At 37.4% G+C, this 14,700-nt stretch overlaps 1 protein-coding gene across 2 annotated transcripts in view; it reads right to left on the bottom strand.

Moving 5' to 3' along the window:
- Nucleotides 1-14,700, bottom strand: part of Su(Tpl) (Suppressor of Triplolethal) — a 192,611-nt gene that overhangs the window by 52,970 nt on the left and 124,941 nt on the right. For both annotated transcript variants that reach the window (XM_089249646.1, XM_089249647.1), the window contains one exon: nt 940-988. In XM_089249646.1, coding sequence (XP_089105772.1) covers nt 940-988 — 49 coding nt within the window. The remainder of the gene's footprint in view (nt 1-939; nt 989-14,700) is intronic.

Genomic DNA, 14,700 nt, shown 5'->3' on the forward strand with positions numbered 1-14,700 from the left:
TGTTTGCAAACAGTGATTTACTACCACGGCGTTTCTAACAATACATAAAAAACAATATATGATGTATTTTGGCTACCCAATGAACGCAGTTGTTATAAGTAAACAACTGGTACAGTTCGACACTGAGGACAGAACAAACACATCCTCTGGGTTGATTCTAAAACTTGAGTAAACTGAACTTCTTGTTTGATGACACTTTTCAAAAGAGATGTTTTATGAAGTTCAGTGTTTCCAATTCTGTGTCGATTTTTGTGTAACCATCATTCAAAAAATTCTTCAAAAAAAAGATATTTTGGCACTGACGCTTATCCAATCATAAATTCTTCATAAATCATTGTAATATTTTGAACCATCTCTCCTGATTATTATAATTTTTTGAATATCTTAAATATCTTTTACAACATATGTTATTGAAATTTTGAACACGCAACAAACGTCACAGGAAAGTTCAATTTATTCTAAACTACTCCTATTTTTTTTCATTCACTTCCGTTGTTTATTTTTACAGTGATCATCTGTTGGACAGAGCCTCGGTCATGTCTGGCACTACAGTGATCCTCTGTTGAAAAAAAGAAAAATATGACTATGCGTTATTTTAATTTTTTGAATCAGAGTTGTAAAAAAAAAACCAGATTTTGCTAATAACTTGGGTTCCGTGATACAGATAAATTAGAGAACATCAGCAACTCACAGCACCATCCAGTGGTGGACAGTGTTACCACAAGGAAAAAAAAGCAGCAACATAACAACATCCTTGTATAACAACATGCCTCACTATTTCAATTAATGTGGCAACAATGGAAAATACAAGAAAGTCAGAGTTTTAAATAAAAATAAGAAATTGTAAGGAAAGTGGAATGTGAATTTATTTATAGTTGTTTTTTTAGATAAGAAACATAAATAAAGAAAAATAATTTTTAATCAGAAAAATCAACTTACCGAGAATAATCCAAAGGATATAAGAAATCTTCACTGGCTTCTAAATCTTCTGCAAAAAAGAATATTACCTGCGTGTAAAGTGTTTTTCCATTTCAAACAATACTAATTAATGAAATATGCATCTATTTATTTCAGACGTTTTTTTTGTATATACACTGCTGGCCACCCAAATTGCAACACCAAGAAAGACAAGAGATATCGCAACAATATTTATTTTGTAGATAACATGTTGACCAAGCATCAAATGATTAAATTTATAGACTTCTGTGAAGTGTGGTTCCTGCCAAAATCAGTAGCCAGAGTTGCCGCCATTGTTGGAGATCACCGCTGCCACACGCCTCGGCATTGATTCAAAGAGACTTTGGATGTGTTCTTGGGGTACAGCAGACCAAGCAGCTTCCACGCGTTGCCAAAGTTGATCTGGTGTGGCAGCTGTGGATGTAATCTGGGTCAATCGTTGAGCAACCATGGACCACATGTTTTCTATCAGCGAAAGATCCGGAGAGCGAGCTGGCCAGGGAAGCAATTCAATCTGGCGATTGACGAAGAACCTTTGGACAATGCGTGCCACGTGTGGTCGCGCATTATCCTGTTGAAATATGGCTGTGGGCAAGCGCTGAAGGTAAGGAAGGACAACTGGCTCCAACACCTCGGAGATGTAGCGCTGGCTTTTTAAAGTACCGGCAATGCGTACTAGAGGAGTGCGAGAGTGATATCCAATACCGCCCCATACCATAATACCCGGTGCAGGACCAGTGTGGCGGTGCATAACGCAGTTGTTCAGCATCCTCTCTCCACGGTGTCTCCAGACTCGAATCCGACCATCGTGGTGTTGCAGACAGAAGCGTGACTCGTCAGTAAAGACAATTTCATTCCATTGTGCCGTCCACATCCTTCTTTCATCGCACCATTGGCGGCTGAGACGTCTGTGGTTCTGCGTCAAGGGTAGACGAAGCAATGGACGTCTTGCGGACAGACCACTCTGCTGTAAACGGCGTCGAATGGTACGCGCAGACACTGGATGATGCGGTACAGACTGAATGTGCTGTGCTATGGTTCGTTATGTGGCTGAGCGATCCGTCACTGCCACACGCACAACACGCCTGTCATCACGTGAATTGGTGCACTGAGGTGGATGCGATCGAACACGTCTGTCCGTCGTACCCTCCTGCATCCAACGATCACATATCCGCATTACAGTTGTTTGGTTTCGTCCAACACGACTACCGATTTCCCTGAAAGATAATCCACAATCTCGGTAGGCCACTATCCTTCCTCTGTCGAACTCGGATACTTGATCAAAAGATGATCGCTGTTTTCTACAAGGCATAATTGATCGTTTTTTTGAAAAAACCACAAGAAAAACACAATTGCCGCACTTCAAATCGTCGAAATCTCCAAGCCTTAAATAGCGCTTTGAAGTGGCGCCACAGGCGCGCGTGATGTGCGTCTGCGCTGAAATTCCAATCATTTGCATATCTCACCTCCGCTAATGCATGTTGTAAATTTCATATTATTTGCATGCTTCCTTCAGGGTGTTGCATTTACGGTGGCCAGCAGTGTAATATGAAAGTTGAGGCATAGGTTAAGGCAATGTGTCTGGCGCTGTCCCAAATCTTTTGCAGCGGTACCTAACATTTTTTATTAGGTCCCACCCCTGTGAACCTTAATTGAAGTTCATATGCACCCAATCCTGACGGTTTTCTAATTACCCTATTTTTACATGTATAAGGAAACCCCCCACCCCAATTTCTTTTTGGCTTAAAATTTAGAAAAAAAGTTGACAAATTTAAAAACAAAATTTACAATACAGGGCCAGAGAGAAATAAGTTCCCCACTTCAGAGAGGTCTGGAGCGTGTTCTACTGCTTGAATGAGACAAAATTTTCACAAGTTATTCAAATAATGTACTTGTCATTTATTGGAAAAAAATTAATGGTAATAAAATGCCAGATGATCAACCATGTATCTCTGGAATGTTTTTTAGAACTTGCTTTACGGGCCCAGCAATGTGAGGAGTTGCAACATATCCAGCATAAAAATTACATTCTGAAGCCATCTATGCTGTTGAAGTTATGGAATAACAAAATCCTGCAGCATATCATGGTTCCATTGTTCTGTGACGGAACAGTTTTTGATTCAATTCATGTTATTTTTTTGAAAAAAATACATAACCCAATGATAAAAAAGTGGCCATAAAACCACACCATCCTGTCCTTTTTTCAGGATACAAGGGTTGTTCCTAGATAGTGTACGGGTTTTTCCCTGCACAAATTTGATAATTCTGTGTTAACTTAGCCATTGAGGCAAAAGTAGGCTTTGTCAGTCCACAGAATGTTCAATGGCCACACAAGTGACATCAACAAATATTTGAGCAAGGAACTGAAGTGCAAAGCTTTTACGCATCTCTGAGTCCTTTTCATGCAATAGGTGCACATGCTTGATTTTGTAAGGATAAAAATACAAAATTTGCCACATGATGGTTAGTACAGTGGAATAAGGCATATTCACAGCACTGGAAAAAAGCTGACACTCACACTACCATGTCGCAATTGACTGCTGACTTCAACAACAGCGGTAGCCACATCTTTAATGCAAGCAGACTAGAATTTGCTTTCCTTCACTATCTGGAGGAATGCCAAGTTGTCCAGTTTTTCAAATTTCTCAATCATCTCGCATAGGGCACACATTGTTCAATATATGCAAATAAATACTATTCATGTAACAGCTACACCTACTGACAAATTTTTGTACTTCTTTATAATTAGATAAATCACAAGTGCATAATTTGAATAATCCATTGTATAAATTTTGTCACATTTGGAGCAGTAGAACTAGAGATGGGATGAATATTCCTTATAGATTCATTTGCTGAATATTCTGTTTGGCCACATAATGCTTTCATATTTGGCCAAATATATGATTAAATTTAACAAACTTTAAAAAATTATTTTAATTGAAAGTTTTTGCAGAAATTAAAAATTAACTGATTATATTTTTTGTGTTGTCTGTACAAGAGGATGTACCTAGACAAGAAACTTATTGAGCTACTGAAAGAGTTAAAGAACATTTAGAGTGGAAAAATAAGTCATAAATTATATATTGTTGCAAACTATCGACGATAGATGGCGTGATTCATTTGATGGCTATCAGAAATATTGAAATCGGTTGATACCGGTTTCAGTTTGGCGGAAATGACTGTGATTGGTGGAGAACTGGCAGGGCGTGTAGAGAAAAATCTAGAAAGTCCCGCCACTCCAGGCAGTCCGTATGGTGGCGCCGTCGACTAGGAAACTGTAAAATAGAATTTTGTGGAATGTTATTTTTCTCGAAGTTTCTCCGGGGTTATAAATAGTGCGGTGCTCACGAGGCAAGACAGGCTAGAGAGGCTCAGAAAGACACAAGGAGATTTAGTCAGTCGTGTTTAAACTTTGCGAGAAAGTTGTTAGCTCTCTGATTAGCTTGAAAATACGTGTAAATTGCTGTTCTGTAAATAAATCTGTGTTTGTCTGTCGAACCGCTTCTTGTTTTGCAATCCCGAAGTCTTGTGGGAAATTATCCGGAACAATATGATGCATTAATTTTACACTGGTGAAATAAATTAAGAGAATTTGTATATTTTATCGAATTTCATGCAAAGAACTGAACTGAATGTAAAACCACTGCTTCTAGACAAAAATGCAAATCTTGTACGTCAAATATGTAAGCGTACACATGTGTGTAGGCGGAGCCAGTAGAGAAACCGGATTTATAAGAGTGCGTAAGTTAAGACGCATTTCATTCGCTAGCACACCTCGGCGAATTTCTTGGTGTTATTTTGCAGCAATCGGTTAATTTAAAATTGTAACAGTAAAAATGAGCAACCACCAACATTTAGATGATGGAATGAGGTGGCGAATTGTGGGGAGGCTAGAAGCAGGCCAATCTGAAGTCCAGATTTGTAGAGAGTTCAATTTAACGTCCAGCGTCATGTGTAACTTATGGAAACAGTTCCAGGATACCGGATCCAATGAGAGAAAGCCTGGGCAAGGTCGTCCAGGAGCCACGACGGCCAGAGAATATCACCATTTGTCGATTATAGCGAGGCGTAACAGGAGTGCTACAGCTTCTCAGCTCTCTCGTGACTTGTAAGCAGCCACAGGAATCCGTGTATCAAGGGTGAGTGTTTCCAAAAGACTTCATGAGAGAGGGTTGTTTACAAGAAGACCTGCTGTTTGCGTCCTGCTCACTTCTACGGACAGGAGAATCCGTTTATCATGGTGCAGAGAGCATACAGATTGGAGTATGGATCAATGGGCGACCGTTCTCTTCACTGATGAATCCCGGTTCAGCCTAAGCACCGATTCTCGCCGTACATTCATATAGAGAGAACCAGGGACCCGCTACCTACCCTCCAATGTCCGCGAAATCAACCATTATGGCGGAGGAGATTTAATGGTCTGGGCAGGCATGTTGGATGGCCGCACACCTCTCCATGTCTTTGAAAGAGACACTGTGACTGGTGTGAGGTATAGGGATGAGGTCTTGGAGCCCTATGTTCGCCTTTTCAGGGGTGCAGTTGGCCCTGAGTTCATTTTAATGGATGATAACGCGAGGCCACATAGAGCTCTTCTGCTCGACGATTTTCTAGAGAGTGAGGATATTCGCCGGATGGATTGGCCAGTCAGATTTCCAGACCTTAACCCTATAGAGCATATCTGGGATGCTCTGGGGAGGGCAATTGCAACTCACAACTCCCCTCCGGGAACCATCCAGGGAATGAAAACAGCGTTGCTGAATGAGTGGGACCAATAGCCACAGGAAATGATAAACTGCCTTATTTCAAGTATGAAATCACGCTGCGAGACCTGTATATCTGTAAGAGGGGACCATACCCATCTATTAACCCATTTTTTTGTTTATTCTGCAACCGCTGTTTCATACCTTCAGACTCCAACGACTGTTACGCACGATCATGCGTGTCGCGGTCGCATGATCGCACTACACACACACAATTACTGAATGGTTGTTTTGTATTGTATCAATGTATGTACATATCAAATTTCATTAAAATCGGTACAGTAGTTCTAGAGATAATTGACCAAGTCTGCAAATTCTCTTAATTTCTTACACAAGTGTAGAAAAAAGGGATTCCTTACAGAGGTGCCGATAGGAAGAAATCAGAGGATGGGGGCTGAAAATTGCTGGTCATCCAGTTTATACAGGACTGACTCAAACACATACACAGGAGAGAGAAGGTATATTGCACTGTTTTGTTCCAGTGCCTATACATGTTAAAATGTGGTCGATTCCAGCATGTCTTGAATGCAAAATACTTAATTAAAATATTTTTTTTTCAAACCGAGCACTACTCAGGTCTATTGCTTTGGGCAATTTACTACCTAGTGAGTTGTGCACATTTAGAACTTTTTGAGAGGATGTCAGCGTTGAAAAAATAAAACTAAATTTTTCATGCAGACACTGTCTGCTGAGACTTCCAAATAGTGAAATAATAGATCCTGCTTTGAGAAGTCTCTCATTTACATAAAATGCAATATTTTTAAAAATTCACTAAATTATTGACAATTAAAAAAATATTACTACTTGATCAAAGATAGCTGCATTAATATTACAATGTTTGGGCGTCTTACTGTTTTGTTAACAAAATCACATTGGTTTGAAATTCTGTATGTTTGAGGAATGTACAAAAACAAAATGGAATTTTTATTTAATTTAGATTATTTTATTACAAGGCTTTTTGGATTACATGATATTCCTCTCTCTCTCTTTGAAGGACATAAAAAACATAGACAAGGTAACCAATATGACGACTTCCTGTGTAACTCATGAAAGATATGAATCTAAATTAAAGAAATGTAGAAATAAATCTTTTTTTTTTTCATTTTGATGGGCGCTATAGATATTTTAAAATTATTGAAGTTCAAGTTATTGATGTGCTTGTTTTTACTTCAAAAAATGTTTGATCAAAGCAGCAGAATTTCTTCAATGTAATTTATGGACCCATAATTAATTTCATAACATCCTAAACCATATCAATTGATGCAGTTCAATATTATAAGACAATATGGAGACATTAATTTTCATGCTTGAGAAGATATAAAAAGTTGAAATAAATGTTATTGCATGAATATCCACATCAAAATTAGGTCTGATTAATTATTTTTATATTTAGTTTTTGGGCTCTGTATCTTGAAGAGCCCAATATTTCAAAAATGAAGAATTAAAATTCAATTTTTTTAATTATTGATGTGGTTGAAAACTCTACGGCAATTTTAACATTGATTTCTATGGGGATCACCCTGTGCCTGTTCCTCAAAGTGATACTGATGATGATTATGACATCTAGGTAGAGAGCATAGACTACTAGAGGTAGTAGGACTTATTAGGTAGAGGTAGCATGTTATGTCTTGAGTAGCTGCAAGGCTATCCTTTTAGTTTTGTGTTAAATGAATCTCTTTATAATTGCGTACTGACTCATAGTACATTCAAACCATCTATTTAATATACAGCTGTCTTTATTCATTTCACTTTATTTTATTTCCTTCATTTCAGTAAATCTATGAAGCTGTGCTAAGATGTTTGAAGATTGTATGTGAAATAAAAGATGTTAGAAGATTGTATGTGAAATAAAAGATGTTAGAAGATTGTATGTGAAATAAAAGATGTTAGAAGATTGTATGTGAAATAAAAGATGTTTGAAGATTGTATGTGAAATAAAAGATGTTTGAAGATTGTATGTGAAATAAAAGATGTTTGAAGATTGTATGTGAAATAAAAGATGTTTGAAGATTGTATGTGAAATAAAAGATGTTTGAAGATTGTATGTGAAATAAATGGAGTGAAAATCCAATATAATATTTCTCTCTGGTACTGATGCACTTTTCATAGTTTGAAGATATTGCCTAAAATTTACAGATAAGTTTTTTAAAACACCAGACAACGTTATAAAAAACAACAAAAACTAGCCAAAGAATAAAATGAACAGTTTTGAAATCGAATGAATGTCAATTTACAGGAAGATGAGACACCAATCTTTTTATATTACAGATTAACATCATGCACTCAACCAACACTGCCTTTAGTCTACTAAAGGCTGGTATTGACACAACCCAGTAAAATTTTTAGGTATCCCCCACCCATTTGCAATTTGGTCAGCTCATTTCTACTTGTATATAAATGGGGAAGATTATCTTCCCTAGAATGTCCAGATTTTCAAGTTTTGCACTGTAAGAATAAAGCCTATATGGAGAAGCAAACCAAAGTCTACAAATTTTGAGAAAAACAGTCTTCAGGAAAAAAACAAAACACATACTTTTTTTGTCCTTAATTATGGTTATGAAATATTTTGCTCCAGCAATAGATTCAACTTCCAATGGGCCACGTAAGTGTGTATGCAAAAGCTATAAAACTTCTTTCGCTCTTGTCGCCTTATTTTTTGGGAGTCACTGACAAGGCACTTCATTTTTATACAGATGATTACTATTAAGGATTACAATTCTCAACATTACTTTCAATGAAAAAGAGTCCTGTAGTCGATGACTTTTAACTTTGAATTCCAGCTTAACCTAAATGAGCCAGTCTTTGATGCCAAATATTCTCTGATTGACTGGTTTCATGCATTAGGGCATTGCTATGTGCGGTATCAAAGTAGTATAAGCTATCACCTGTCAAAGTGACTGTAGCTATAGTTTTAATGGTTACTTTATGTACAGCAGAACCTCTCGATAATGAACACCCATAGGACTAAAAATTTTGTTCTCTAGCGGGAAGCGTCTGCTAATAGGGAGGTATGCTATACATAGATCACAACCGGTTCCTATGCCTTTTAATGTTAAAATGTAAATGTTATTGAGTGTGTAAAAGTGATACACAGGTGGTTATGCATAATCACCACTTGTCTCAATAAAAAAAAGTTTGATAAAATTTTACTATATTTATCAATTTTGCAAACAATTATTTGGTCAGGTTTTGTACTCCCAGAATACGTAGTCGAAAATGCGGTGAAGTTATGATGATCAGTTAGTGATTAGTTAATGATAATCACAACAGTACTGACGGGGAATTACCCACCTCTGATTTGGATGGCTTCTCGATTGACACTAAATCACCGGGCAAATTAAAATGTGTGTTAATAAATGCCAGGAGCTTGGGTAATAAGAAAGATTTTTTAGAAACTATGATAGTTGTGGAGGGCTTGGGTCTTATAGCCATTACAGAATCTTGGGCAAACGATGGGGATGAATCTTTCTTACACATCTCAGGATACAATACTTTTTTGAGAAATAGATCTGATAGGAAAGGGGGTGGAGTGTTGATATACGTGAAATCCTGTTTGAAGGCTAGGGGATTTCAATTACCCAGGTATTGATTGGGAGAACCTTTCATCTGAAAATCAGTATGAAAGAGACTTTCTTAAGTTGGTGCTGGAAAATTTTTTGTATCAGCATGTATCAGAAGCCACTAGGGGTACTGCTATTTTGGATTAAGTTCTTACTAGTTCTGAGGATTTCCTGAGAGTTTTCTTCCAGTGGTCATCGTATCGTCAGATTTCACTGTAACTTTTCCTCGGGTAAGGTTGATAACAAAAGACTGGTTCCTTGTTTTCAGAGAACTAACTTTGATGTTTTGAGAGGAAGGTTAGCGGAAGTTTTCAAAGACCGGTTGGAATCAGTAGGGGTGGTAAGTCAATGGGAAGAATTTAGTACGAAGCTGTCCTCTGTTTTGCACGACGTCATACCCTTTGTTTGAAAAAAGCGTGTTTGTACATCGCACCCTCTATGGTTCACGGATAGCGTGCAGAACCTTTATCTTGAAAAGAAAAGAGCATTCAGAGAGTATAAAAGTGGACGAGGTGACCTATCATTGTTTACTGATAAGAGAAGACTTGAAGAAAGTGATAAGGGATAGTAAAAAGGAAGTTGAATCTAGGTTGGCAGATAACATTGGCTCTGATCCGAAATCATTTTTTCGATACGTCAATAATGGATGTAAGGGGACAGTTGGCCCCCTCTCAATAGAAGGCTCTAGGGTAGAGAGCAATGTAGGAATGTGTAGTGCTTTCAATGACTTTTTTGTGTCGGTTTTTAATGGAGATAATGATATTCAATATACGGGTGTTGCATGGGGTACTAAAACCCTCAACAATATTCAAGTAGAAGACGTGGAGGTCCTAAATCTTCTAAGAAATGTATGTGCAAGCAAAGCACCAGGACCAGATGATATCTATCCCAGGGTCCTAAAGGAATGTGCTAATGAATTATTGGGGCCAGTCGCACAGATATACAGGAGTAGAGTTGCTGAGGGTATCGTCCCAAGAGATTGGAAACTCGCTAACGTTGTTCCGATATTTAAGAAGGGTAGTAGAGAAGCGGTGTCAAAGTATCGTCCAGTGAGTTTGACGAGCTTCCTCTCAAAAATTTTCAAAATTATCATCAAAAGGCAGTTTGTGAAGTGGATAGACGAGAATAATGTATTGTCGGATAGGAAGGGCAAGTCATGTGTAACTAACTTCCTTTGCTTCTATGATCACATGACTAAGGCTTTGGGTAAGGGCAAAAATGTAGATGTTGTTTACCTTGATTTCCAGAAGGCATTTGATTGGGTCCAACATGGCAAACTCTTGAAGCATTTACACGAGATTGGAATTGGGGGCAACTTGCTGAATTTGATAGAATCGTCGTTAAGAGATAGGTCGCAAGGAGTTATGGTGAACGGGGAATTCTCTGGTTGGACAGACGTCACAAGTGCAGTTCCTCAGTGAAGTGTCCTTGGCCCCATACTTTTTTCACTTTTTATCGATAAACTCGATCAGGGTATCGATGGGATTACTAGCAAATTCGCAGATGATGTGAAGCTAATGGGGGTAATCGGGAATGAAAGAGATAGAGAGTTGCTCCAGACCAACTTAAACTGGATTGCAGCATGGGCAAATGAATGGAGCATGACGTTTAGCGTAGATAAGTGCATGGTCGCTCATTTTGGTTCGAACAACCCACGGTTCTCTTACGAGTTGAATGGTGTCACTATCCCGGATGCAACTAGGGTCACCGATTTGGGAATTCTCATTGACAAGCGACTTAGGTTTTCTGAACATTGTTCAGCGGTGGTCAAAAAAGCGAATAGAATGCTTGGTCTCATTTTCAAAAAGGTCTCTTCGCGTTCTCCTAAAGTCATTCTTCCGCTTTTTTGAGTGTTAGTTCGTCCTGGACTGGAGTATGTTGTAAGGTTTTGGAGACCATACCTACAGAGGGACATAGACTTGGTTGAAGGGGTGCAGAGAAGAGCTACGTGTGTCCTTATTGGCACACAGTGCTTGAGTTATGAAGAGAGACTTCATTTTTTGAATATGTTTACATTGGATGAACGCAGGTGTCGAGGAGATATGATCGAAGTGTTCAAAATTTTCAATGGGATGGATAGGATGGACCATGAACTTTTAGTACACCGCCAATCGACTGCTTTTACATGGGGACACCAGTATCGATTGGTGAGGGAGAATGCAAGGTTATGATGTCGCAGGGAATGTTTCTCTAATAGGGTTGTTAATAAATGGAATAGCTTAGCCCCGCAGGTAGTAAATTGTAACACAATTGACACGTTTAAAAAGAAATACGATAAACATGTTGGGATAAATCGAGAAGCCATCCATACTTAAAATAAGACAACCATAAGTATTCTTTATGGGCATTGTATAATATTTTATCATGTGTATATAGGCCTATTGTTTATAATTTGTGTTAATTGCATTTTTAATTGGGTTGCTGTATTTTTAAAATATATGACATCCATATTTTTATGGGCATCTTTTTCTCAGCCACATAGGTGGGCATTTTGCCTGTTGTGGCGTTGTATTTGTATTATGCATACTTTAAAAATAAAGCTGGAAAGTCCAAATAAAAATATGGAAAAATTTATAAACTTTCTTCTCTTCATTGAATTAATATTTTTACCCTCACGCAATACTTGACCAACACATATTCTGCGATAAATATTAAATTAAAATACGCAGAAAGATAATAACATCCATAATATCATAATCATGTAATGTTGTCTTTCTTCAAACGTTTCAAAAAAAACAAAAACACATTACCATTCAAATTCACCATCTTGGACCATAGTTATATTCAGTTAGTATGTTAGAATGTGTAGACTACACATTCATCATAATGAATGATTTAATGATTAATCATATTTACCAACTTGAGCTTGGAATTAAAAATAATAGTTGAATATAATAAATTTTTATCAGTGTAGGACCAAAAATTAATTTGAGAGTTTGCCTGATTTTTCCCCTACCAAGAGTGTTCCCAAACGGGGAGCGAAATACACTAATGCCCTATTTCACAGGACCAGGGATCAGAAAAGTGTCCATTTGGGGGGGGGACTCCACTGTAATCATATTTAGGGATTAGAAAAGTTTTCATTATAACAAGATTTTTGCTATAATAGTATTCGTTAAATGGGATTTGACTGTATTGAGAGTATGTTCTTACATAAGTGTGACCATCTGTAAGAACTGCATAAAATCTGTAGTAGTTAACAACTCTGCATTGGGCAATGGATTTTTTGATTTGGAACTATGTCGATCATCGCAACAGAAGAGCCCCACAGTTCCAGTCCTTACTTTCAACATGTGCTTGTCCAAATTTTTGGCAAATTCAGCACATTCACAAGATGCTATACCCCCCCCCCCCCAGTAATGGATTGGTACAGCGATTTCACCTACCATTCCTGGTGCCACAAATGTGGTGAGAGGGTGAGAGTTGATTTTTCTAAGTGTAGAAGTTTTCCTTTTGACCTCAGGTAGTTAAACCCTGACTTAGAGGATTGTGTAAGTTTTGAGTTAGATGCTTTGCCTGAGCTTAGTTCGACCTCGATTGAAGTATGCAGATAAGTTTTGGAGACCGTACTTACAGAGTGACATAGATTCGGTGAGGGGGGGGGGAGGGTGCAGAGAAGAGCTACATGTGCTCTTGTTGGCAAACTGAGCTGGACTATGGAGAAAGACTTAATTTTTTAAATATGTTCACATTGGAAGAGGGCAGGTGTCTGGAGATATATAATCAAAGTGCTTGAAATTTTGAACGGGATGGAGCATGATTTAATAATACATAAACAATCGACTGCTTCTACAAAGGGACACCAGTATCGTTTAGTAAGGTACAACTCTAGGTTTTGGTGTCGTGAATTACAACACAATTGATACATTTAAAAAGGTTTGTGATCTTTATGTACATGTGTCTCATAACAGGATATAAATTGAAAAGCTATTTATACTTTTACAAGACAACCATAATTTTTTGGTCATTTTTGTCACACCACGGTCATTTTCTGCATACGAGGACTAATTAGACAGGGACCTACAATTTATTGCCAATTCCAAACAGCAGGCTTGTTTTTTATACTCATTGAAAGGCTGGTGCTTTAACCCCTCAATGGGGGACTTCCTGCGGTAGCAATTTTTTCTGCGGCCATGTCGCCGTTTCTGTTGAACCCCTGTGTCAGGAAAGTTTTCTGATGAGGACGAACCGGGTACAGAACTCGTGACACCTCTACATATCCTCTGGTACTTTAGGCGAGTATCTTATCGACCTGGGCTACAGCGCCCCCATAATTTTTTTAGGGAAGTTTCAATATTCTCATAATTTTTAGGTTTTTTCCCGTAATAATTGCTCTTATTTTGGGTTGCTGTACTTTTGTTATATATGCTTAAAAAGAAATATGATAAAAATGTTGGGGTAAGTCAAGAAGCTATACATACTTAGAATAAAGGATACTTATGGTTGTCTTATGGGCATTGTATAATTTTTTATTATTTATATATGTTGTTTGTAATAGCATTTTTAATTGGGTAGCTGTATTTTTGAAATATATGGCGTCCATATTTGCTATAGGCATCTTTTTCTCAGCCACAGCGTTGGGCATTTTGCCTGTTGTGGCGATGTATTTGTATTTGAATATCCATATTTTTATGGGCATTTTCTTTCAGACACCACTTAGGGAATTTTGCCTATTGGGACCTTTCTATTTGCATTTTTTATATTTATTGCCTTCAACAATGCAAAATACACAATTTTACTCATTTTTCACTTGAACAATTGTATAAAAACAGTAAAAAAATTATATCATATTTCAAATTAAGATTCTACAGTGAACCAAACTGTACAATGCCTAGGCTTTACTGCCAATACGTAATTTCATCCATTACCTTGAAATTGTAACAGCTTCTGAATTTTTTTTCCCCAATGACCTGGCTTTTATCAATGAATTAGTGTTATGGCCTAGTGGAAAGATGATCTGATCACCCTACTCATTGAGGGAAATAGATGCGTTTTTCCTTTGGCATGAAAAAAATTTTCATGCCATCAACTTCAATTTAAAGGGACAAAACTTTTGAGTTAAAATAATATTGAAGGATATGAAGCAGAGAAAACTTCAACTTGAACAGATATTATACTCACTGTAATTCAATGTATCACAAATTGACTAATAACAAACTGTGAAAGATTGCCAGTTGAATGAATGGGAGAAACACCAGACAGAAGTTTGAAGAAAATATTTAAATTTATATAAGATTTAAATCCAGCAGTTGATTGAAAATCATTGATGATCATGAAAATTATGTACTTGTGAAACCCCTACGACATATGAAAATAAAGATTTAGATTTTAAATAGGCATAAATTTTTATTTTCTTGTGAAGTGAACCTCCAGTCACTTTAACGAGATTTCAGAAACGGGATAGATTTTTAGGCTGGGCCTGA

Source organism: Pholcus phalangioides, unplaced genomic scaffold (assembly GCF_987345545.1).
Source record: "Pholcus phalangioides strain wild (caught in Gottingen) unplaced genomic scaffold, Ppha-v1.0 ptg000022l_1, whole genome shotgun sequence".
Taxonomy (NCBI): Eukaryota; Metazoa; Arthropoda; class Arachnida; order Araneae; family Pholcidae; genus Pholcus; species Pholcus phalangioides.